The 24,830-nt window shown below is 38.3% G+C and overlaps 1 protein-coding gene across 1 annotated transcript; it reads left to right on the top strand.

Moving 5' to 3' along the window:
• The first annotated feature begins 6 nt into the window (after positions 1-6).
• Positions 7-22,894, top strand: ZRSR2 (zinc finger (CCCH type), RNA binding motif and serine/arginine rich 2). The gene is made up of 11 exons (XM_006775209.1): positions 7-76; positions 479-558; positions 3,456-3,534; positions 6,753-6,861; positions 7,057-7,143; positions 10,103-10,141; positions 10,992-11,110; positions 15,595-15,808; positions 19,165-19,220; positions 20,198-20,307; positions 22,353-22,894. Exons 1-11 carry the CDS (start codon positions 36-38, stop codon positions 22,874-22,876), a joined length of 1,458 nt encoding a protein of 485 aa, XP_006775272.1. The 5' UTR covers positions 7-35; the 3' UTR covers positions 22,877-22,894.
• Positions 22,895-24,830: the final 1,936 nt, after the last annotated feature.

Raw genomic sequence — 24,830 nt, 5'->3', positions numbered from 1 at the left:
CGGCAGGCCCTGGTGGGCGTGGCGGCGCCGGCAACATGGCGGCGCCCCAGACGGTGATGCTTCCGGACAAACTAAGGTAAGTTGGGCTGAGGGAGATGAGCTGGTTAGAAGCGGGGACGGAGCGGGCCGAGCCTGGGCATGGAGGGTGTGCAAGCAGGAAGGAAAAGGGAGCTAGCCGGCGGCCGCGGCGGCTCGAGCCCTCCCGGGGCGCTCTCCTGTCCCGGACGTCGGTGGGCTCTCGGTGGGCTCCTGGAGGTGAGCAGGAGAGCAGGTGGCGGGATGAGAACACCTGCCATCTGGGCGGGAAAAGGCGATGGATGGCAAATGCATGTTCTGTAAATAAAACACGGGGAGCAAGATTTCACTCCCCAGCGGCCGAGGGATTTCCTGTCATTGGGCGCCAAGGAGAGCGGAGCCCAGGCAGGCAGCGCCTCAGGTGCGGCCACTGACGCTGAGTGTGCTTGTCTGCTTTTCGCAGCCACAAAAAGTACAGGGCCGCCCTGAAGAAGGAGAAACGGAAGAAACGCCGTCAGGAACTCGCTCGATTGAGAGACTCAGGTAACCGGCCTCTTACTCCGTTTTCTGTGTATGAATGAAATTGCTCTCCCACTGCCTTCTTAACTTGCCCCTGTCCCTGTCAGAAGGATGCTGAGAATTGGATCTGGTAGGAATTGCTGGGGCTCCTGCTTCCCAAGTCAAGTTAGGTTAGACCCATGTCGGAAACCTTGTTACCCTACTGCACAGGAGGAAAAGGTCTTGGTGAATCATCACCCACTGATTGTGTGTAGGTACTTAGGAACTATCTAATATTACAGGTGCACACATCGTGAATTACAGCAGCTAGCACAGCCCTTGCACGTATTCAGTATTCGGTGAATGTTTTTCTTTGCAAAACCAGCAGGAGTTGAGGATTTTAGACATTTTGCAAGTTTCTCTCAAACTTTAGTAATATGAGACCCTTGGTTGACTCAAGTTGTTATTGATAAGTTATTGAAATATATAAGCATAAAACTAGTTACCTATATATATATACACACAAAATCAAGTGAAATTACATATCCAGTAAAAATCACATCTACATTAATGTGATGTTACAGATGATGGGAGACAGATACAACATGAATATGGCACTGATTGGAATTTGAAATGCTATTACTAATACTATTGCCCTGTGGTTACTTTTCTGTTAAAATACTGTGGAACATTCATCTGTACTGGCCATGGTATCATTTGTCCTTCACATGGTGGAATATAACATTTATATATTAAACCTGTCTGTTTAATATAATGAAATTAGTACTACTAACTTAGTTATAAAATTATATAGTAGTTACAAATGTAGATGGAAGCACTGAAATACTGGACTACTGAGCTATAATGGTTGCTGTACAGATTATCCAGAATATGCTTATTAAGTTATTCTGACAGTTCTTGAAGTTCACAGACCCTGGCCTTAAGTAACTAGGATTCTTGGGCCTTGAGAAACAAAGCCATAGAAGTTTTATTTACCACTGGAGTTGCCTAGTAATTATTTAGAGCAAACATGTTAAATTCAAAGGCTAACACAGGCCAAATAAATAAGGTTTAAGTTTATGTGGGCTGCAGAAAAACCAAAAGCTTCCATTTTCATAGAAACGTAGGTTTATTTCAATAGAGACATGCTGAATACAAAGGGTTGCAATAAATGCGTAATCGTTAACATAAAATAATAGAACACTTTAATAAAAATTAATATCTTTTTCTTGAACATTACTTTACCAGACACTGAATTACTGCACAAATTAATAAGCGTAACACAAATAAACCTATTTTTCTTGTTCTTGGAAAGAGCAGTATTTCCTGTTGCGCACACCAAAAAAGTCAGTCCAAGACTAATGGCATGGCCATTGGCTGCTAAAATATTCGCTGCTGGTATCAGTGGAGAGAAATGGCCTGCCTGCATGTAAGGGGAATGAATGCAACATGATTAGTTTTGGGGCAGTCTTGCCTAGTCCCAATAGGGGCTGATTGGTGATGGCTAGTCAGGGGGAGGGACCGTGGGAGTTTGGCTGGCAGCGGGGAGGCACTGTGGGAGGATGGCCAGCCTTGGGGCTCCCGCTGTGGGAGCACACTGACAACCAGGGGGCAGCTTCTGCGTTGAGCGTCTGCCCCTTGGTGGTCAGTGTGCATCATAGTGACTAGTCATTCCGCCATTTGGTCAATTTGCATATTAGCCTTTTATTATATAGGATTTCTTACATGCCATTATATTGGCTGGGCCACAGACATATTCATCGTGGGCCGCATGTGGCCTAGGGGCTGCGAATTTGACATGCTTGATTTAGAGGCAATGCTTGGAATATTTAGAATGGAAAAAGTGTGTTTAACTGCAACCTTTGTTAGCACCTCCTTTTTTATTCATTTAAAACTGGTCCACTAGAGGCAGGATAAAGTATCAGGGATAAAAGGAAAAACAGGGTGAGTTCAAGTTATTGATGCTGTTAGTGATCTCCCCACCCCCTTAAAGTTCTCAGCTACCTTTATTAACCTGTTTTCTTCTTACACTTTTTTTAAACCTCTTATTTTTCTTTCCATTTTAAATCCTATAGCTATTGTTTGTATTGCATTGGATTTTTTTTAATCCCCTTTGACTTTGCAAAGTGCATTGGGAGTGAGCCTTTGTGGAGAGGCGGTTCATTATAGCACATATTAGATGGGTAAACAGTGCCCAGAAGGTTAGATTATAGAGGTATTCTAAAAAATTGCTGTAAGAGTGAGTTGACAAATGATTGGTAGAAATTCCTGGAATGTCGGCCTCTCAATTACACAGTCTCTTTAGCACCAGCTTCTACTTAAAATAACCTGGAATGAGCTGCCTTGTCAGCAAGTTGTAAAACTGGCATGATTCCATACATAATTGCATGTATAATACAGTTAGATATATTGTATGATCAAATATATGCAAGGATACATATATGTAGAGAATAGGCTACACCCAAAACTGTTAGTGATCACCTGGAGTGTGTGAGCTTGGTTTGAGGCACGATGAGGAGTTGAGCGAATCAGGCAACAGATACTTTTGCATATTGGCTGTGTCTAGGCCAGTGGTCAGCAAACTGCGGCTCGCGAGCCACATGTGGCTCTTTGGCCCCTTGAGTGTGGCCACGAAGTTTCAATTGCACTGTATGTGCACGCCTATATGTGGAAGAGCCACACTCAAGGGGCCGCAGTTTGCCGACCACTGGTCTAGGCAGTGTCTAGTCCAGCGGTTCTCAACCTGTGGGTCTCGACCCCTTTTCATTTTGATGCTCAGATTGTACCAAAGTTGGGCAGTTAGAGCCTTATTATTAGAAAGTTTTGAAAACAGGACCATACCATAAATGTAAAAATTAAAGAATGTATCTGTATTTTTTCCCTGTAATATTGACTAAGGTTTTGTTCTCAAATAGTTTAATAAAACATTTAAATTCCCCCAGGACTCACACAGAAGAAGCAGGAGGAAGAGGAGGAATCTTTTATTGAACAACAAGAAGAGAAGCTGTTGGAGAGAGAGAGGTCAGCATAGACTGAGCACTTCTTGTGAAGCCAGTTATTTCATTTGAATATTATGTCTTTACTAAGGAGTATGGGTCTTTTTTCTAGCACCCTGTCCAAAATAAGTCTTATCAAATACCTTGGATAATTAAATCTCTAGCTGACAGGCTATAACTAGATGTTGTCATATTTTTAATGGAAGTATTTTTCTCTTTTTGCTACTTCATAAATGTTTTTGGAAGAAATCCAAATAAGAAGTGTAAAAAGTGAAAGGGCGTTAATGAACTCAACACACCCAAAGATAGTCACTGTTAAGAATGTGAAAAAGAGCCATGGTCTGTGTGGCTGAGTTGATTGGAGCATAGTCCTGTACACCAAAAGGTCATGGGTTCAATTACCAGTCAGGGCACATATCCAGGTTTCAGGTTCAATCCCTGGTCGAGTGCCTACATGATTCACCCAGTCCATGTTTCTGTCACTCTCCCTCCTCCTTCCTCTCTAAAAATCAGTAAAAAACATCTTCAGGTAAGTATTAAAAAAAAGAATGTAAGAGAGAAAGTGTACATGTATTTCTATAATAGCATGATATTTATATGTTTTCTGTACATTGCTTTTTTTGCTAAATATATAGGTCATTTAGTGTTGATGCAGAGATCCAATTCAACCAATTCAATGGCAACATAGTATTTATTGTATAGATATAGCATAATTTATTCTTTATTCATAATTTATAATTTACTAATGGACATGTAGGTAATTTACTATTAACTAACATTTGCTTACTATGTACTATTAATTTACATTCAGGTTTTTTACTATTATATAAAAAGTTGTATTTAAAAAGGCACTGGCTGGTGGTTCAGTGGTTAGATCATTGGCCAGAGCACTGAAGGGTCACAGTTGGATTCCCTATCAAGGGTATGTACCTCAGTTGTGGGTTTGATCCCGGTTGGGCAGCATATGGATGCAATTGATGTTTTTCTTTCACATCCGCCTTCCTCTCTTTCTGAAATCCATGGAAACATGTCATCTGGTGAGGATTTTTTTAAAAAGTTGCAGTGACCATATATATCCTTGGTAACTGTCCTATTATTTCCTTAGGAAAATGCCTGGAAATGAAATGGTTGCGATCAAAGGATAAATACACATACAATGTAGATGGGCAGGTAGGAAGGGCTTCCCAGTTTGCAGTCTGCAGCCCCTCCAACAGTGAATCAAGGTGCCCATCTCCCCATACCTTCACTTGCACTAGGTATTATCAATTTTATAAACTCCTATAGTCAAAAGTTGTATTTCATTGTTTCAAATGTACATTTCTTAATTAGTAGGGTTGAGTATCTTTTTATATATTTTATTACATATTTATAGATTGCTTGCTTAAGTCTTGCATATTTCTCTTTTGTTACATATTTTTTAAGTTTGTTGTGTGAGCAGTGTTATTACTTGATTAAAAATATTCTTTATCTGTCATATGTGTGATGTATATTTTTTCTCATTTGTCATCAATCCTAACTTGGCTTACAGCATTAATTACCATCATTTGATTTTTATATTGTCAACTTTCATCATGTTATCTTGCCTTGGTGTCTGACTTAAAAAAGGCCTCCCTCATTCCAAGATGCCAAAATATTGTGTGTTTTATTCTCTAGTATTTTTCAGGGGGTAGTTTTGTCTTTGTTTAAGTTAAACATAGTAATGTGAATGTGCTTAATGCTACTCACTTGTACACTTAAAATGGTTAAAATGGCAAATTTTTATGGTATATTTTGCCACATTAAAAAAATAAAAATGTTTTAAAAGGAGAAAAAACTTTATAGACACTCTATATTTAGTATGTTCATTAGAAATGTTGCTTCTTATAATTAATTCCTGATATCTACCTAATTAGATGAATTGATCAAAATGCCAAACAGAAAAAAATGTAATAGTGATTGGGAACATGGAGTAGATTCAGCCAGATCTGCATTTCAGGCCTGGCCCTGCTACTTAATAGTTGTATTCAAGTTGCTTAATCTCTAAGCTTCAATTTCCTTGCCTTAAATACAGAGATAAAGTCAATCATAGTACCTACCTCATAAAATTGGGATAAATGCATAATACTTAACATAGCGTTAGCAGATAAGAGGTGCTGTGATAACTCTGGTTCTTATTATTATAGATTTCTGTTATAGTGCTGTTACACAGTTGATCCTTGAACAACATGAGGGTTGGGGGCACCGACTCCCTGCACAGTCAAAAATCCATGTATAACTCTCAACATTTGCAGTATGCCAGTCTCTATCATGGCTAAAAGACATGTTCCTAGAATCTGCAGTTGGAAATGGAATATATTTTCCCCATAGATTATTTGAAATTGTGACTAGGTCCCTAGACATAAAACCTTATTTAACTCCTAATGTTGCTGAAGAGATGTAGAACAATTTCTCATATTTCATTTCCCATTTCGAGATTCCATGGGGAAATGCAATCTGGATTCTAAACACCCCCGATTGGCTAATAAACTTTTGAGCCATAACCCATCTTTAAATTAGAAACTTGTGATATTTGATGTCCAAGACACCAATTTAAGATAGCATCACTCTTTATAATTGGTCATTTTTAAAATAAACTAGACACCTGCTAATTTATTTTTATAACTCCTTGTCATCTTTTCTTAAAACTGTAACTTTCTTCATTTTAAAGACATGATGATTTAGTTTTATTTTCCTTGTTTCAGTTGTTTCAGTGCTTGTGACAAACCACAGGAGTCTCTTAATTGTATATAGTAGCAGTCCAAAGGCTTATGGCAGAAGATGCCAGTTTTCCCTACTGCTGCAATCCTGCAATTGCCACTTTTAGAATGTGCAGAATAGGAAGGGTAATACATTTTGAATGTGAAAAGCTATATGTGGCTTTGAAACTTGTTACTTGCTTTATTGGCATCTAAACATCACTATGGTCAACCGACTGGGAAGGTTGTAGTGTCATTGTTTTATGTGAGAGATGTCACAAATACAAAATGTAGTAGTGATTTTAAGCTATTGCCTTCTAGGAAGACAGCTGCTGAAGTAAGTATAATGCTTTTCTAAGATCGTTACTCATGTCTTCTGACCTTCTTACTCCCACTTAACTGCTTTCTAGAAAATGTCTTTCGTGATAGTTTAATCATTTCCAAACATGCCAATTTTTGCTATTATGTGTGTGTGTATTTGTAGATTATTGCCCATTTCTTTTATTTGATTGCATTATCACATTTATAGGCAAAAATTACATGAGGAGTGGTTGCTGCGGGAACAGAAGGCACAAGAAGAATTCAGAATAAAGAAGGAAAAGGAAGAGGCAGCTAGAAAACGGCAGGAAGAACAGGAGGTACAGTATTATCAGACAACTAGTTGACTAATTAACCCAAAACTCATTAAGAGTTATAGATCTTGAACTTAAAAAAAATGGATATCACTCATTTTATCAGTGTTGTAAAAAATTGTTTTATTTGCCCTGTATGTGAAATGTTTTAAAAAGTAAGTCTGAAAAAATATTACTTTTCCTTTTTTTCCCCCTGTAAAGAGAAAGTTAAAGGAAGAATGGGAAGAACAGCAGAGAAAAGAGAAAGAAGAGGAGGAGCAGAAGCTACAAGAGAAGAGAGAAAGAGAGGTGAATCCAGTCACAGGAGGATAAACGCACTGCGTATCCTCTTAGTGAGCTGATGTGGCAAGTGATGGGGTTGAAGATTAAGGTATAGGCACAGCAGGGCTTGGGCTCCAGTTTTTTGCTTAGAAAGAGTCATGTTTTTAGTGAAGTATACACTAGAGGTTGCTTCTGGTGCTCTAGAGTTTTTCATCTGTGCATTGGTGGATACTTTAATTAAGGTTTTTCTTCAGCTTTACCCATCTTACCCTTTTTACCAGGGATTGGCAAACTCTGTAAAGGGCCAGAGTGTAAACATTTTAGGCTTTATGGTTCATACGGTGTCTGTTGCAAACACCCAGCCCTGCCAGTGTGCTGTGAAAGCAGCCAATAGATACTCTGTAAATAAATGGTTGTGGCTATGTTCCAATAAAACTTTATTTTTATTTACAAAAACAGGCAGTGGGCCCCTGCTTTATACTATGTACCACTGTAGAGCAAATGCTGTTGTATATGGGTTGACTTACAGAATAATATTTTGTATGGTTTTCACATTTGATTTATAAGAGTTAACTGCTTATGACATGTCGGCAAGAATTAGTTGATTGAAAGAAATCAGGAACTCAAATTTTGAGGAATTAGGAAGGTTTTTTTGTTGTTAAATCTTGACTTCCTTTCTATCTTGGGCTATAATACAATTGTAGCTAACACATAGTTGCTCATTTAAAAAATTTTATAAGGTTATATGTACATATCTCCTGTCTGTATCTTCAGGATTCTTTTTAAAGATCTGGTATATTTTGTTGCTGTTCCTTAACAGTGTATTTATTTCAAAGATACCACAGTTCATCTTTCCTGAGTCATTCATCAGGATGTATCTTTTCTGTAATATTGCTGGGTTTGATTAGTATAAAATTGGGTAATTAATCACTATATCATGGGGAAAATGCATTTATTTACACCCTAGTCATGATGGGTAGAAGCAGCCTTTTTGACCTTTGCTTTTTGTGTTTCAGGTTCAGGCTATCAGTTAATTCCAGTGCAAGTTTTTTTAGACACCCTTATTTGAGCACTGCTTTCCAGATTAAGACAAGACCACAGTAGTTTTCTAGGGGCAGGGTAGTTGTTTGGAACTTGTCATTTTTTAATAGAGAGTAATCAATTCCCATTTTAGTAGTAGAATGTTCTTTAATTTCAGTCTTTCTGGCATTAGATAAAAGCTAAGGCTTTTTAAAAAAATACTAAGGCATTTGTTTCAGAGGAAGTCTGTTGAGACATTAAGGAGAAAGGGGTAAAATGAAGTAGATTCTAAGCTTATAAAAGGGAGATGCAGTCTCTTTCTGCTTTGTGCTAGATACTTCTCTAGTGGATAGAGATAAAGTATCAAAAAAGTCCCTGCTCTCATTGAATTAGTTTTCTAGAGGGGAGAGCTGGATGATAAGTAAGCAAAAAAAAGCTTATTTTAAGTGCTATAAGATCATGTTAGGTGCTGTAAAGAAATAAAGCAGAGTCATGTGATAGAGTGATGAGGGTAGGGGAGTACTTTTTTAGATTACCTGGTCTCTATGAGGAGCCGATTTGTCAGCTGATACCTGAATGCAGAGATCTCAGGGAGAAAAGGGGTCCAGGCAGAGGGAAGAGGCCTGTGCTTGGAGTGGAAAGAAGGTCAGGGTACCTTAATCCCAGAGACCAAAGAAGAGAGTGGCAGGTGGAGAGGTCAGGAGGGTGGGCAGGGTCAGATCATGTAAGACCTGGATTTGAAGGAGGAATTGGGATTTTATATTAAAAGTAATGGGAAGCCATTGAAGGTTTTTTAAGCAGGGAGTGACGTCATCTAATTTATATCTTTACCTTTAACAGAGCATTCTAACTTCTGTATAAAGAAGGGGGTAGTGAGCAAGGAGGCAAAAGTGGAAATAAGGTGATCAGTTAGAAGGCAGCTGTTCCAGATAGGACATGGTGTTGGTTTGGATGAGGGTAGTGCTTAATACAGAAAAGTACACAGTTTTGGGGTGTGTTGAGGCAGAGTTAATAGGACTCTAGCTGGTAGATTGAATGTACAAGGAGGGGAGCCCTGGCTGGCTTGGCTCAGTGGATAGGGCAACAGCCTTCGGATTGAAGGGTCCCAGGTTCAGTTCCGGCCAAGAGCACAGGCCTGAGTTGTGGGCTTGATCCCCAGCGTGGGGCGTGCAGGAGGCAGTCGATCAATGATTCTCTCTCATCATCGATGTTTCTCTCTCTCCTTCTCCCTTCCTCTCTGAAATCAATAAAGAAATATATTTTTAAAAAAAAGAAAGGAGGGGAGTTTAAGTCATACACTTGTAGGTTTTTAGTTTGAACTGAAATGGGGTGAGAGGTAGGGAAAAAGTAGTTTTCATTTGATCTTTTAAGTAACTAAGGACTCTTACATGACCAGGTAGAGTTATTAAGAAAGAAGCTAAATAGATGAGTCTTTTATGTAATGCTTCAAGGGTCTGGGGAAGAAAAGTCCGTTGACCATAATTTCAAAAACTTGTTTAAATGCCAATGAAGTCAAATCTATTGGCATATTGCAGGACTTCCTTTGCCTTATTGAAAAGTTTGAGATTTTTCATCAATCCTAATTACTACTGTTCATGTCACATTTTAGCATCTATTAAATGTTTATGATGTTTCTTCTACCATTGTGTTTTATAATATTCATAATACCTCATCTTAAAAACTAGAACATGACATATATGCTCAGATACACTAAATATGACTGTTACTGTTCTAAGATATTTTCAATATTTTTGCAATCTGAGCCAGTAAATGTCCTATTTGAATGAAAACTCAACTTTGAAATCTTTTCAGAAGATTAGTGCTGTAGAAAGCAAATTAGAAACTAAAACTTTTTGTATGAATGGGTTGTTAAAATTTTTTCACATGAGATTCTTAACCAGAGAAACCAGATGTGACTTACCTGACTTCCAGGTTTTCACTAGTCCTATGTTTGCACCATTTGTAGGAGGCTGTGCAGAAGATGCTGGAGCGGGCTGAAAATGAGGTATTTTCAAAACCTTTCGTTAAGAATTTGAGACTAATGAGCATTTCTTTAAAAACAATACTTCCAGCAATGTTATTTTTGCGGTTGGCTCTGTAGATCATGTCTAAAATATCTGGGGTCACTTTTGCACCTCTGTGATTTATGCAACAACAAGAACTGCAGAAGTTAATCAATGAATAAAAGCAAATGGTATTGAATCACCCCTGTGGGCTGTACTTGTTTATACTCCTTAATGTATGAATAAGGAACAGCATACACTCTTACCCCCTCCCCCCAATGGACCCTTTACCTTCCTGCTTCAGAGTAACCTTGATTTCTCTCAGTGGTGGGTCTCTAAAACAGTGGTTCTCAACCTTCCTAATGCAGTGACCCTTTAATACAGTTCCTCATGTTGTGGTGACCCCCAATTTCATTGTTACACATTGAACATAATGAAAGCATAGTGATTAATCACAATAACAGTATGTAATTATATATGTGTTTTCCGATAGTCTTAGGCGTCCCCTGTGAAAGGGTCATTCGACCCCCATAGGGGTCACGACCCACAGGTTGAGAACCGCTGCTCTAAAACCTCCTTCTGGCCATTTTCAGAATGCCTGGACAAAGGGAAACCTTGATGACTGCTCTTGGTCGCTGTAGTGATGCCTGATAAGGGTGGTGACTGGGAACCAAGAGAGACACACAGCTTGTGTCTCAGCCCAATTGCTTTTCAAGTCTCCATTACATGTTACAACTTAAGTTACATGGTACAACTTAATATTACTAAGATAATCCATCTTTATTTTTGACCAAAACAGTTGAATACATTTTAAACATTTAATTCTTAATGGATCATGGTTATTTTCAACAGTTGGAAAATAGTGCCACATGGCAAAACCCAGAACCACCCACGGATGTAAGAATAATGGAGAAAGATCGAGCTAACTGTCCATTCTACAGTAAAACGGGAGCTTGCAGATTTGGAGACAGGTAACTAATTTTGCTTTATCATGTCAGAATGAAGTGCCTCAAAATGTCGAGCTTTTTGAGTTCTGTATTTAGGGGTGACTTGGGCTTGAGTTTGAAGTGTTCACAGTCAGGCATCTGCTATGTTCTTACTGCTTCTCCAGTTCCCCACTGTCTGTTCTCTGCTTCCCCACACATACCTTACCCCTACCCTCTAATAAGGGGTTTAAGGCTGAAATGAGTGAATGTAGAGAAGCAGATAGAATAGTGTCAGGCAAATGGCAAGCACTCTTGGAGTGTTTTTTGTTATTGTTGCCATTATTCTCTGAGAAACTCTTATTCCCTGCCTCTTTTGAATCACTGTTTTTGAAACAAGACATTCATGTGGAAAATTAAGTGTTGATGTCTTCATTTAGCAATGTCTTCATACCTACTGTATGCCAGGCAATGGCGATTTTTATAATTTGGCCTGTTTATGAATGAGTAACTCAAATTAAGTAAATAATTCACAATGATGAATGAATCCACCCAAGGCAAAGTCTAATTATTACTATGCATTCTGCAGAAGAAAATTTCTAATCATATATTAGTGTCCTGTTAATTCCAAAAAGGGATATGAATAGTCAATTTTATACGTATTCGATGAGAAACTATGTTGTCTCTTGTGTTTATCTTATTCATAAAATTATCCCTGCCATGAGATAATTTCCTTCTTTGAAAATATGAACCTTCTCTATCTTTCTCTTCTATTTCTTTTTAAATTTAAGCATTAATACCATTTTACATTTTTTTAAGAACAATGGTCCTCAACCCTAGATGCACATTAGAATCACCTAGAAAACTGTAACAAAAAGTATGTCCTAATTCAATTTGAATAAATCAGAGTCTCTGAGACTTGGGCAGCCTTAGTTTTGAAATGTCCTCAAGTGTTTCTAATGTCCCCCAGGATTGAGAGTCCCAAATGCAGGGTGGTTAACTCCTTTTATATTTTATAATAGGATTATATATGCCCAGAAGATCTTTGAAAGGATTCACAGGATCTGGTCAATAGTGAAAGTTTCCTCTTGAGGAACTGGGAACTAATGAAACTATTTCCCTTTGTACTTTTACAAGTGTTTTCCAAATGTATGCTCAGTTTCATCAAGAAATAATAATGATTAATGTAAAACACCAGTGTGCAATTAAGACTCAGCATGAGTTTATATTTGTGTACATAGTTGAACCAGATTGCATTTAAGGTCTTCCAGCTGCAGGTTTCCTCATTGATGAAACATATCTCTAACATTTCCTTGAATTTTAAGACTGTGGTCATCTGATTCTGGGATTCTCCTTCTGTTGGGCATAAGATAGAAGGGAAAATGTCCTAAGTAGTTTCAGGAAATCAGTTGACAGTGCTTATTTGAAGAAAAGGTTATGGCCTATCAGGCTTTCAAAACTCACCCCTGAGAGCCTTTTCAAGGAAATACTGACAGTGGTCTGATTGGTTTGTGAACATTTCTTAATATTTTGATAGGCATATGACATTTTACCATCACAACTATTTAAAAAAAGTAGGACAGCAATTTGGATATTTTCATTGTTCAGGTGGTGAGTTGTGAAATCAAATTCTAAGAAATTAGCAGTTACAAAATCCAGCACCATCCCTTCCAACAAAAACACTGTGCCCTTTTTACAGGGAGCCGTAGGGACTTGCTCTGGATCGCACAACTGTTCTTTTCTGTTGAGATCTGTCACATCATCAGTCAACACTTCCGTAGCCTAAGCATTTCTTTGGTTTTTCTTCCTAAAAGAACATAATTACTGATGAAAGGTAAAACTTATCAGAGTAGTTATTTATACCTCATGCATTTAGGAAATGCATGAGATATAAAGAAAACTCAGGGTCTCCTGCACTATTTAATAAAATAAAAGAAATCAAAATTAAGGAAAGGAGGAGAGAGTGGGCTGTGAATGTGCAGAATATTTGACACTGGATTTGAATATATCCCAGGCAGATGATGAACTATATAGTTCTTACCAAAAAGGAAGAATGAGCAGTATCTCTGGAAAGGCAGAAATTTTCCTGGTATTGGATTCTGAATGTTTCTCCCATTAAATACTATGTAAAGACATTGAATAGGAAGGTAAACAATAACTTTGATAGATGTTTTGTTAACAGTTGCATATGTAATTTTCATGAGAATGTTTCTTACAGAGACCTTCAATAAATGATTGCAGCCTAATTGCAGTGTGTGTGTGTGTGTGTGTGTATAAAAGCCTAAATTACTATTATGACTGGTTGACTGGTCAGTGGCTATGACACGCACTGACCACCAAGGGGCAGATGCTCAACACAGGAGCTGCCCCTTCGTGGTCAGTGTGCTCCCACAGCCAACCTCCTGCAGCTGGCCAACCTCCTGCTGCCCCCCCTATCCCCCCACTGGCCGGCCAGGCCGAGGGACCCCCCCCACACCTGTGCACGAATTGTGCACCAGACTTCTAGTGTGTGTGTGTGTGTGTGTGTGTGTGTGTGTGTGTGTAGAGAAACAGTGGTGGTGGGTACCTGGAGTGTTCCCTTGAAAAGAGCAAAAGAGGTGCCATCAGTTAGCTTTACCTGAGGGGCATTTGGAGACCCACACCATTTATTGGCTGTCCTTGGGGTAAGGTAATGTTAAGGTATGTGATTTTGTGCCAGTCTTACTTGATTTAAGTATCTGAGTAATGGGTAAGTGGCATGTTCTAAACAAGGGGTTCTTAAACATGGCTGACCTTCAGGACCAAGTGGGGAGTTACTTTGAAAATATGGGTCTCCCACTCTGAAACCCGAACAGATGATCCGTGTGCAGAAGAATCATACAGGCCTGGTACCACAGCATTAGAGTGCTTTTCAAATCTCTTTTTATTTTAGCTGAGTTCGGTAGGAGCTGTAGGGCTGGCCTTGAATATACTCAGATTATATGGCCTATCTCCAGGCCAAGGGGACGTTTTCCGTAGATGGGAACTTTGGCTCTGTTCCAGAACTCACAAACACTCATTTGACACCTTGGGAACTAAAACCAAGTTCATTTAGATGTAATAAACCCATGAGCAGGATGTTAACCTTGTTAAATTCGTTTCTTGTTTAATTCTGCATGTGCTTCATACTTGTAAAATTCTGATTCAAGGCTAACACTGCCAGTTAGGTTGAATCATTGCTCTTTGTTCTGTTGGTAGCTGTACTTGGGAAGATGGATCTCATCAGAAGGTCCCTAACTGAATAATCTAGGCGGGTCTTTTGGAAAAATAACATTTCACATTAATGAACACTGACTGCACATTTCTGAGCTAGGCACGGTGTGTGTGGGCATTCTGTGTGCAGTATCTCACTAGGTGTACAGATACATATTGTACACATGGAAAGTGAGGATGAGTTAAACATTTAGTCATTTTAGGGCCATTATTTTTCCCAACACATGCCTAGTTCTTCAGCTTTTTTTCTTTCTAAAAGTTCTGGGTTGTTTTTTTTTTCCTAAAAATTGTGCCCTAATCAATTTTATAACTAGAAACCTAATCAGGAAAATTTTGATGATTTGGAATTGTGAAGTACATTTCTCCCCCCTCATTTTATTTTAGGAGAAGGATGTAAATAAAAAAATAAAAGATATTTAAAGAATTATTCAGGTATGGACTGGTCCAGTTTACACAATGAAAAGAAAATTGTTCTTCATAATGGTTAGTCTTCTTCAATTAAATAAAGATTAATTACAGTTGCCATACCATTTATTGAACTGTAGGTTAACTCAGATCTCTTGGATCCTTTCTTAATTATCAGCCATGTGACTTGGGTAAGTGCTTGCTTCTTTGCAAAGTACAGAGAAATACTAGCCCCAACGGTCCCAACAGTTTGCAAGGATCAGAGGGGGAAAATGTAGAAATGCCATGAAAACTTATGTTATACATGTATGAGGTTGAAGTACTCCATTAGCTGGCAACTCTTAGATTACCCTATTCTCTAAGCATCGGGTTAGTTGAAGATTGTCTAGAGCAGCCGTGGGCAAACTACGGCCTGTGGGCCGAATCCGGCCCGTTTGAAATAAATAAAACTAAAAAAAAAAAAAGACCGTACCTTTTATGTAATGATGTTTACTTTGAATTTATATTAGTTCACACAAACACTCCATCCATGCTTTTGTTCCGGCCCTCCAGTCCAGTTTAAGAACCCATTGTGGCCCTCGAGTCAAAAAGTTTGCCCACTCCTGGGCTAGAACCAGGATTGTATTGTTCTCACCTTCCTCCTAAGTCCCACATGGGGTACCGAATGGCAAATGAACTTGGAAATAATTTTTGCATTTTAATGGGAATCAATATATTGCTCAGTCTTAAAACAGTTTTCTTAAGTATTGAAAGTTGATGTCTGAATGGATTTATTTTACAATTAAGTCAAAACAGCCAAGTTACTTGAGTCTCAATCTCCAAATTTAATGCAAACACTTTTATGTGTAATTTCTAACTATTGGACTACTGAATTTAAACTTTCCTTTCATATGCAGGTGTTCACGTAAACACAATTTCCCAACATCGAGCCCCACCCTTCTTATTAGAAGCATGTTTACAACATTTGGAATGGAGCAGTGCAGAAGGGATGACTATGACCCTGACGCCAGCCTGGAGTACAGTGAAGAGGAGACCTACCAGCAGTTCCTGGACTTCTATGAGGACGTGCTCCCTGAGTTCAAGAACGTGGGGAAGGTGATCCAGTTCAAGGTGGGCATGCACAGTGCGCATGAAGGAGGAGATTGGGTCACTTCCCACTGAAGTACCCAGTAGGACAAGAGAGCTAGGATACAGGCTTTCTGCCTGGGTCGGGGTGTGTGCCATGGTACAATGCCTGGCCCTGTGTAGGCCACCCAGGCACTCAGTAAATGTTAGTCCCTTCTCTTGGTAGAGGTACTACATGAACTCATGTACTAGCATGAAAGTTCCTGGGTGTCAGGGACTAGATGGGAAAGGCTTTCATCTCTTCATGATCTAACTTTTATTGTACCTTTATGATCTAACTCTCCTAGCTGGTGAATTCTCTGCAGAAGGTCCCTACAGACAGTAGTACCAGCATTCAGTTAAAGGCCGCCTATGATAGAGAACATGCAGTACCTCCCTTTCTCCCTCCCTCTGTGGGTAGTGGGTCTCACCTAGAGCTGCAGTGTGCACAGTGTAATACCACTCCACTTACTGAGTTTGTTGTTATATTGTTGCATTGTATTGATGGTGCCAACCCAGGTACATGTTCTTTTTTTTTTGGAAGTACACTGGAACATAGATCCTGATTCCTTTTCTTTACATTATTTTATTCATTGGATAATTTCAGTACTGAACATAGTATTCCCAAAGTCATGGTTTGTGGTGCAGCAAATGGGATGAAAAAGAGACATTCAGATTGCACAGAATTAAGGCAACAGGAAAGTCAGATGTAATAGCCACTGCTCTCAGGACCTGGTAGTGGAATCCTATCACAGTGAAGACTCCTACTTTGTGAATGATCAGATCCAATCCTGAATGATTCTGTTATGTTAGGGTAGGAAAATGTCATATCTTTTCCCATAATTTGGGAAAAGATAAGAATAAAGTTGTTTTTTTTTCTGATTGTTGGAAATGACAGTTGGAATAACCAAGAGTAGAGCAACTGCTAACCAGCAGTACTTGTGAAATTCAAAGCTATACTTATTTCTACCGATTTTAAGATTTTAAAATGTTTTTCCCCCCTTTGCCTTTTATTTCTGTTTTGCATGCCTTTCTGTCTTCACACTACTTCTCAGCACAACCAATAAACACTCAAGTAGAATTGCCTGGCCACCCACAGCATGGAGCCACATTAGTGCGGTTTGGCTAGACCTGCATTCTGGAACATGACACCTTACCTCTCCATGCCTTTACCTCATCCCGAAAGCGAGGGGATAGGACAACATTAGTGGTTTCCCTCTCGGGATCCCTACATTACACTGCTCCATGAAGTCAGTGGTGGAGCCACTTTCAAACTTCAGGCCAGCCCAGCCGGTGTGGCTCAGTGGTTGAGCATTGACCTATGAACCAGGAAGTCACAGTTCAATTCCTGGTCAGGGCACATGCCCAGGTTGCAGGCTCAATCCTCAGTGTGGGGCATGCAGAAGACAGCCGATCAATGATTCTCTCTCATCATTGATTGTTTCTATCCCTCCCTCTTCCTCTCTGAAATCAATAAAAATATATTTAAAAAAACAACACACAAAACTTCAGGCCAGTTAGTGGAAATCACACCATTACCTGCAACTAGCCACCTACTAACCATGGTGTATCTGTTTTCTTTTGTTTAGAAGTTTATCAGCCAAGGTCATGCTAATCACATTGATAGTTATAAATGGAAAGGTGTTTGTTTAGTAAATTTTTAGTAGGAAAATTTCCAAAACATTAAATTTATCATGGAAAATTAATAATGGGTCTTTGTGAATCATTGTCTTAAGTTAGCTATTCTCAACCTGTGAGTCGCGACCCCTTTGGCGGGCGAACGACCCTTTCACAGGGGTCGCCTAAGACCATCCTGCATATCAGATATTTACATGACGATTCATAACAGTAGCAACATTACAGTTATGAAGTAGCAACGAAAATAATTTTATGGTTGGGTCACAACATGAGGAACTGTATTAAAGGGCCAGAAGGTTGAGAACCACTGGCTTAAGTAATCACTAAGGTCCCTGGTACAACTGATGTGGCTACCCAAACAGATCCTGCCTCTTTTTGGGTGGGTACTCTAATAAAAATACTCTAGAACAAATTTGTAAAATAAAACATTTATTTTGAAAATAAAAGCTGAACATTACTATGAATATTTGAGGACCTTTGTATACCATTATATAAAACCAAATAAAAAAATAAAATAGCCACCTGGCCGGCGTGGCTCAGTGGTTGAGCATCGACCTATGAACCAGGAGGTCATGGCTCGACTTGCCCGGGTTGTGGGCTTGAGCTCTCTGAAATCAATAAAAATATTTTTAAAATAAGATAACCAAATTAGAAATGTCATTTTCTAAGGCAAATGAACAAATGTTCAACCTAACTAGTAATAGGAATAGTGCATATTAAAATGACAGATTATTCACACCTTATCAGGTAAAATATTATAAATTCTCTTAATACCAAGACTGGGCAAGGATGTGTGAATTAGTAAAACCACTTCAGAGGGCAGTAGTTGTCAGTACATAGTGAAGTTGTAGACTTACAAATCTGCACGCTACTTGTGTGGTCATGCACACAGGAGAAATCCATCCACCTACAGACACGTGTTCCAGAATGCTGGCTGCTGCACTGTTTGTTGATGAAAAATTGGAAGCACCTTGGATATGTCATTCGAGGAGTGGACAAATTGATTTGCTAATTTGATATATTCAGTATACAGTAGTTAAAATGAGTCCTTAAGTTTATGGAATTACATCTTGAAAAAAGGATGTGGAATAAATACTATTTATGTAAAAGTTTAATATGTGCAAAGCAGTGCTATACATCATCTATATATATATATATATAGATGTTTCTTTGCATATGTATACATAAATATGTGTATGCCCATATATGCATAGTAGACATATATTTCTGTGTGTGTATGTGTTGCTGTGGATATTTGTGTGTGTATTTATGTTTGGAATGTGAAGGATATGCCCAACCTTAGGATAGCGCCTATGTATGTGATGGAGGAGGGAGAAAAGGATGGAAGAGATTCAACTGGGTCTTTAATGTTTTACATATTTAAATATTCTCTGTCAAAAAGGAAAATGTCAGTGTTAAATCTGGGTGGTATGTAGATGGGCTGACTTTTTTTCTCGATTTCTGTGCATATGTGAAACATTTCACATTTATGGGGGGGGGGGAAGATCTGGATGAACAGGGATCATCTAATTGGGGCCTGCAAAACCACTCTGTGCTGAAGTATACCTTATATAGACGTGAGAGTGGGGTAGTACCTCGATTTTGGAATCTTCTATTAATAACTAGTTTTCATAGTGTTGACCTGAACAAAATGTATTTAATGGCTGAAGGGCTTCTTTTCCTTAGTTTTTTTTTTAATGATAGAATTCTTCATTGCTCCTTAGGTCAGCTGCAACTTAGAACCTCATCTGAGGGGCAATGTGTATGTTCAGTACCAATCGTAAGTATTCTGAACATAAAATGTCTTCACAGTTTGTCACAGTATAGTGTTGTGACTATGTTGGTGTCTGGGATTGTTTCCACGGAATAAAATAGCTTTCATATGCATGGTATTTTTTTAAATATATTTTATTGATTTTTTACAGAGAGGAAGGGAGAGGGATAGAGAGTTAGAAACATCGATGAGAGAGAAACATCGATCAGCTGCCTCCTGCACACTCCCTACTGGGGATGTGCCCGCAACCAAGGTGCATGCCCTTGACCGGAATCGAACCTGGGACCCTTGAGTCCGCGGGCCGATGCTCTATCCACTGAGCCAAACCGGTTAGGGCTGCATGGTATTTTTTTAAAACGTAAATATTAAGAGCTGATATAGAAATATAGGAGGGATTTGAAAATAATACATTTGGATTTCATTCTTTGTATAAGTACATAGTTTTGAATCTTTTGTAATATAGTAATTTTTTACTTATAATTTTAATAATTAAAATACATACTGAAAGGGATAAGTAGAATAGAGGAAAGTATAAATCAAAAGAGCCAGGAATTGAAGCCCCAAGTAATCTCTGTGTAGTTAGTGTATCAATTCTGCTTGTTTTGTTGTTGCCTGGGCCACACCGTGGCTAATGAGTTAATTTAACCGTTGTAATAAGAATAGTGATCTTAACTGAGAAATAATTGACACTGATAATGGGAAACACTTCTGCCTTTTTAATGGTCCCATCTTTTGGTTTAAGAAGCTTTGACTCAAGCCAGTTTCCATGCATCAGAGCCTCTCAGAGAGTTGGTAAAAAGGGTTCCTGAATAAATGGTGAGCTTCAGCAGCTGGAATGTTCTAATGAGTACTCTCTTAGTAGTGCAAAAGCAGTAAGCTTGGAGGTCGTACAATAAACGAATAAAAGGGTTTGTTAACAACAGCATTAATCTACATATTAGAACATTACTGTAAAGCATGTCCTTTAATTTGTGGTTCAAAAGGGAAGAAGAATGCCAAGCAGCCTTTTCTCTGTTTAACGGAAGATGGTATGCAGGACGACAGCTTCAGTGTGAATTCTGCCCAGTGACCCGGTGGAAAATGGCAATTTGTGGTAAAATATAACATGATGATTTCCCCCCAGTTATTCTGTTATATAAAAGGAAATTTTTAGTGAAAAAAATAATATTTTAAAGAAGTCAAGCATAGCTTTTACCTCACACAGTAAATGAGCCGAGATCATTATATAAAAGACATTACATTTTAGATCTGTAACAGACCTTGTGTGTCTCTTTGTGCATGATATGATTGAAGTCACAGTGTATTGGTGACAGAGTTGGGCTAGAATTGGGTCTTCTCGTCCTCAGTGCTGGGGCCCTGTGTCTAATACTTTAAGAAGCCTGAGAAGTTGTGGCCCTGGAAGCCACCTTTCCTTATTGCGGTTTCAGAGGTGTTTGCTATTGATGGCTCCCCTCACTTAAGCTGTGTTGTTTTCCCCATCTTTATCCCTAATGAATCTTTGCTCATCTTTGCCACCTAAAATGTTACCTATAACATCCCTTGCCTTACTTGAAATACATGCTTTTGTGCAGTAGATCGGTTCTAGCTGTGGGATGTGGTGAGGGCACATTCAGTCAGACTGACTCATCGACAGTGGCCCCAAATCAGGAAATGAGTCAGTCCCTTGAGAAGCCAGCAATTTTGATGGCCTTGTTCTTTTTTATTTCTCTTGGATGGGCTTATCCAAACTGTATTGCTAAGGTACCGGAAGCAAAGAGATGGAGCTATTTGTGTCTTAAGGTAGCACATTCCTGATCCTTTACTGTTCTTTGCTTTACATGTGTCTGCTTAACACCTCTTATTTAAAAATACATAATTTACAAAGTCTGAATCTTTGGCAACCTGGTCGTAATGGATGCTGTCACTTAAAAACCACTTATTGAAGAGGGGGAAAAGATTTTGGAATCCCTTGCTTTGGAAAACGAGAAGAATCATTACACCTTAAGTTTAAAGGCTTGGGGGATGAAAGAAGTGGGCCCGTTTTCTCCATAAAGGTGTTTATTTTTGTTAGTTCTGGCAGTCCAGTATGGTTTCACTGAGGTAATTCCGAGTATGACTTTGACTCTCCCAAAGCAGGAGACTATTTCACTTGTGTTTTGTTTTTCAAAAATAACAGTTTGGTTATTTTTCCCATTAACTAGTGATGTTGAGCATTTTTTCGTGTCCTTGTTATTAGCCATTTGTCTATTTTCTTTGGAGAGATGTGTATTCAGATCCTTTGCCTATTTTTTATGTAGGTTACATGTCTTTACTATTGAGTTGTAAGAGTTCATGATTTATTCTACAGATAAGTCCTTTATTAGATCTATGATTTTTAAATATGTTCTCCCATTATGTGGGTTGTTTTTTCACTTTGACGGTGGCCATTGAAGCACAAAAGTTTTTAATTTTGATGATAACCCATTTATCTAATTTTTTTTCACTTGTGCTTTTGCTGTCATATCTAACAGTCCATTGCTTAGCCACGTGTCACAAAGATTTTACTTGTATGTTTGCTTCAAAGTTTCATAGTTTTGTGTCTTACATTTAGGACTCATCCATTTTAACTTTCTTTTTGTATATAGTGTGTGGTATGGAGGTATTTCTATTTTAACTGTTTTACATATTTGGGAAATTTACTGCTTTAAAAAAAAAAACTTTAAAGACCCCAAAAAGATTTCTGAGTTGTTCAACTGGATTTCACTTTGACAAGAATCTTCCATATTAAAAATACTTGGTAAATTTAAAAGCATTAGGCCAATGTTTACCATCTTCTTCTTAAAGTGTTAATTAGGGATCTACATTGTCAGTGAGTGGGATGGTGAAATCCTAGAAAAACTTGGAGTTACCACTTGTGTTATTTGCATGCCAAACAGTAATCCAGTAGAGAAATGGGATATCCTGGCTAATTAAGATTTCTGATTCGTTACTTTTCACAGTGCCATTTGTTAGAGCACTTGAATATATTTGAAATTCTGAGAACCAAAACTGACGTCAATTTATGTTATCTAAATAATATAAAGAAGAAAATAGTTCTGTCACGTCCAACATAAGAAATGTACTTTCTAAAAAGGATAAAGTGCCAGCAAGAAATGCTATTTCCTCACTTTGCCGTTGCAGGTTTATATGAAATACAGCAATGCCCAAGAGGAAAACACTGCAACTTTCTTCACGTGTTCAGAAATCCCAACAATGAATTTTGGGAAGCTAGTAGGGACATCTACCTGTCTCCAGATCGGTCTAGCTCTTCCTTTGGTAGGAACTCAGAGAGGAGAGAGAGAATGGGCCACCATGATGAGTACTATGGCAGGCCCAGGAGGAGGAGAAGCCCCAGTCCGGCCCGTTTCTATAAAAGAAATGGAGAATCTGAGAGGAAAAGAAGAAGTACCCACAGGGATAAGAAGTCTCACAGACACACACCAAAAAGTCGAGAAAGACACAGTTCACGAAGCAGAGAAAGAAAAAGGGACCGCAGCCGGGGCCGGAGCAGCCGGAGCAAGAGCCACCGTAGCCGAAGCAGGAGCCGGAGCCGGAGTCGGAGTCGGAGTCGGAGTCGGAGTCCAAGCCCCTCTAAGTTCAGAAATTATAGTGGGAGAAGGTCAGGTAGTAGAGACGGAACTAATCATAGTCCCAAATCCAAATAAACTGATTGTGTTTTTAAATGATTGCATATGTTATTTATTATGGCTGCTCCATACCGGGGTGGAGGGCTCTGAGTTTAAGTGAATTAGCAAGTCTGGTAGAACCCTATTATCATCTGTAACTCTATTTAAAAATATTAGCACGGCTGGCATGGTTCAGTGGTTGAGTGTTGACCTATGAATTCCTGGTCAGGGTAAATGCCCATGTTGTGGGCTCGATCCCCAGTAGTAGGGGGCATGCAGGAGGCAGAGGATCAATGATTCTCATCATTGATGTTTCTTTCTATCTCTCCCTCTCCCTTTCTGAAATCAATAAAAATGTATTTTAAAAAATAATCTTTTTCTAATAACATATGCTTCTTTTAGAAAACTTAAATGTATAAATAACATATTACTTGTAATCCTAACCCTTAAAGATAGCCAGTTAACAATGGAGCATTACTTTAGTCTTTTTTTTTCTCTTCTTATGGGTGTGTGCACATTTTTTACACAAAGAACATAGATGGCTGCAGTTGAATATGCTTTTTGTCAAACAAAATATTGTCATACTTTCTCAAGGCCAATTCTTAGTGTTATTTTTACTCACTGCAAGAGTGTGGAACTCTTAATTTATTCAACCATATCCTTGTTCGATTTTAAAGTTATTTTAACTTTTACACTATTAAAGAACCCTGTGCTGTAAAAAATCCTGTGGTAGATTTCCTTTCATACATTTCAGATTATCTCCTTAGGATAAATTACATCAAGACATATGAATACTGAAGTATTTCTAAATTGCCCTCCAGAAAAACTACACAAATTATCAATAATAAATTTTGCTATTCTCACATCCCACATTAGTTTTCACCAACTTGTTAAATTTTATGTGTTTAACTTTGTTTCTGTACACATTGGCTAAGTAAAACACGTTTTCTATATTTAAGGGCCATTAAATTTGGTTGTTTGCCCTTTATTAATAATCTATTGGATTTTTGTACATGCAATAGTTGAACAGTTTGTTTTACTTTAAAATTCACTTTCTCAGTTTTAAAGTACTAAAGGGTAGTCAATTTTTTTTTCTGCCTCCCTCCTATCCCCTATTTGCAGTCCCTTCTCAGCTAGAGGTTTCCCATTAGGGTGTTCATCTTTTTTTATAGTATACTGGAGAGTTCTCTATATACAGATAAATTTTTGTCATTTTCAGGAAAATTGGAGTCGTTGCTATTGAATATGCATGGTGTTACAGTTCTGGTAGAAAAAAAGTGGTCTATTTTAAAAGCTTAATGTAGGGGAGGCTGGGGGAAGGTCAAGGGGAAAAAAGGGAGACAAATGTACTATTCATAATATTTTAAACCATAAAAAATGTTTAATATATTGTTCTTAGATTTCAGATCATAAAAGCTTTCACGCTTCCTCATAAATTTTTAAATTTTCTTAGTAACCTTTCCATTGACATACTAGGGATCTTGAATTTCAGAGTATATGGAAACAAGAACTTAAGGATACACAAAATAAGCGAAGTAATTAGGAATAGAAATTTCTTCAAGATTGGCATTTCTGAGTGATATCTGTTGAAAAAGCTCTTTAACCTGTAGTCTATAAAAGGAAGTATGTGGTCCAGAATACATTTTACTTTAAAAATTGATTTGCTTCAGGCTTTAAATACATTTTGCCATAAAAATAAGTGTAAATTTTTTGTAATTATTTACAGCAAAGCATGTCAAACTCGCAGCCCGCAGGCCACATACCTCATTTACTTGGCCCATATTAGCCTTTGAGTTTGACATGCTTGATTTACAGGATTCACTAATGCCAAATAGTTATCACCGAATTCAAAAATTTTAATAACTTTCCTAAGTACAGCCAAATTATACACAATTAAAGGTGGTATTCAAAGCTGAACAGTCTTTAATGGATAATGGAGGGGAAAATGTCATAGAGGTTAAACACCAGCTTATGCTCAATCAAGGTTATAAGT

Source organism: Myotis davidii, unplaced genomic scaffold (assembly GCF_000327345.1).
Source record: "Myotis davidii unplaced genomic scaffold, ASM32734v1 scaffold889, whole genome shotgun sequence".
Lineage (NCBI taxonomy): Eukaryota > Metazoa > Chordata > Mammalia > Chiroptera > Vespertilionidae > Myotis > Myotis davidii.
Note: the sequence above shows the minus strand (reverse complement) of the source record. Positions and strands in the feature narration are given on the sequence as shown.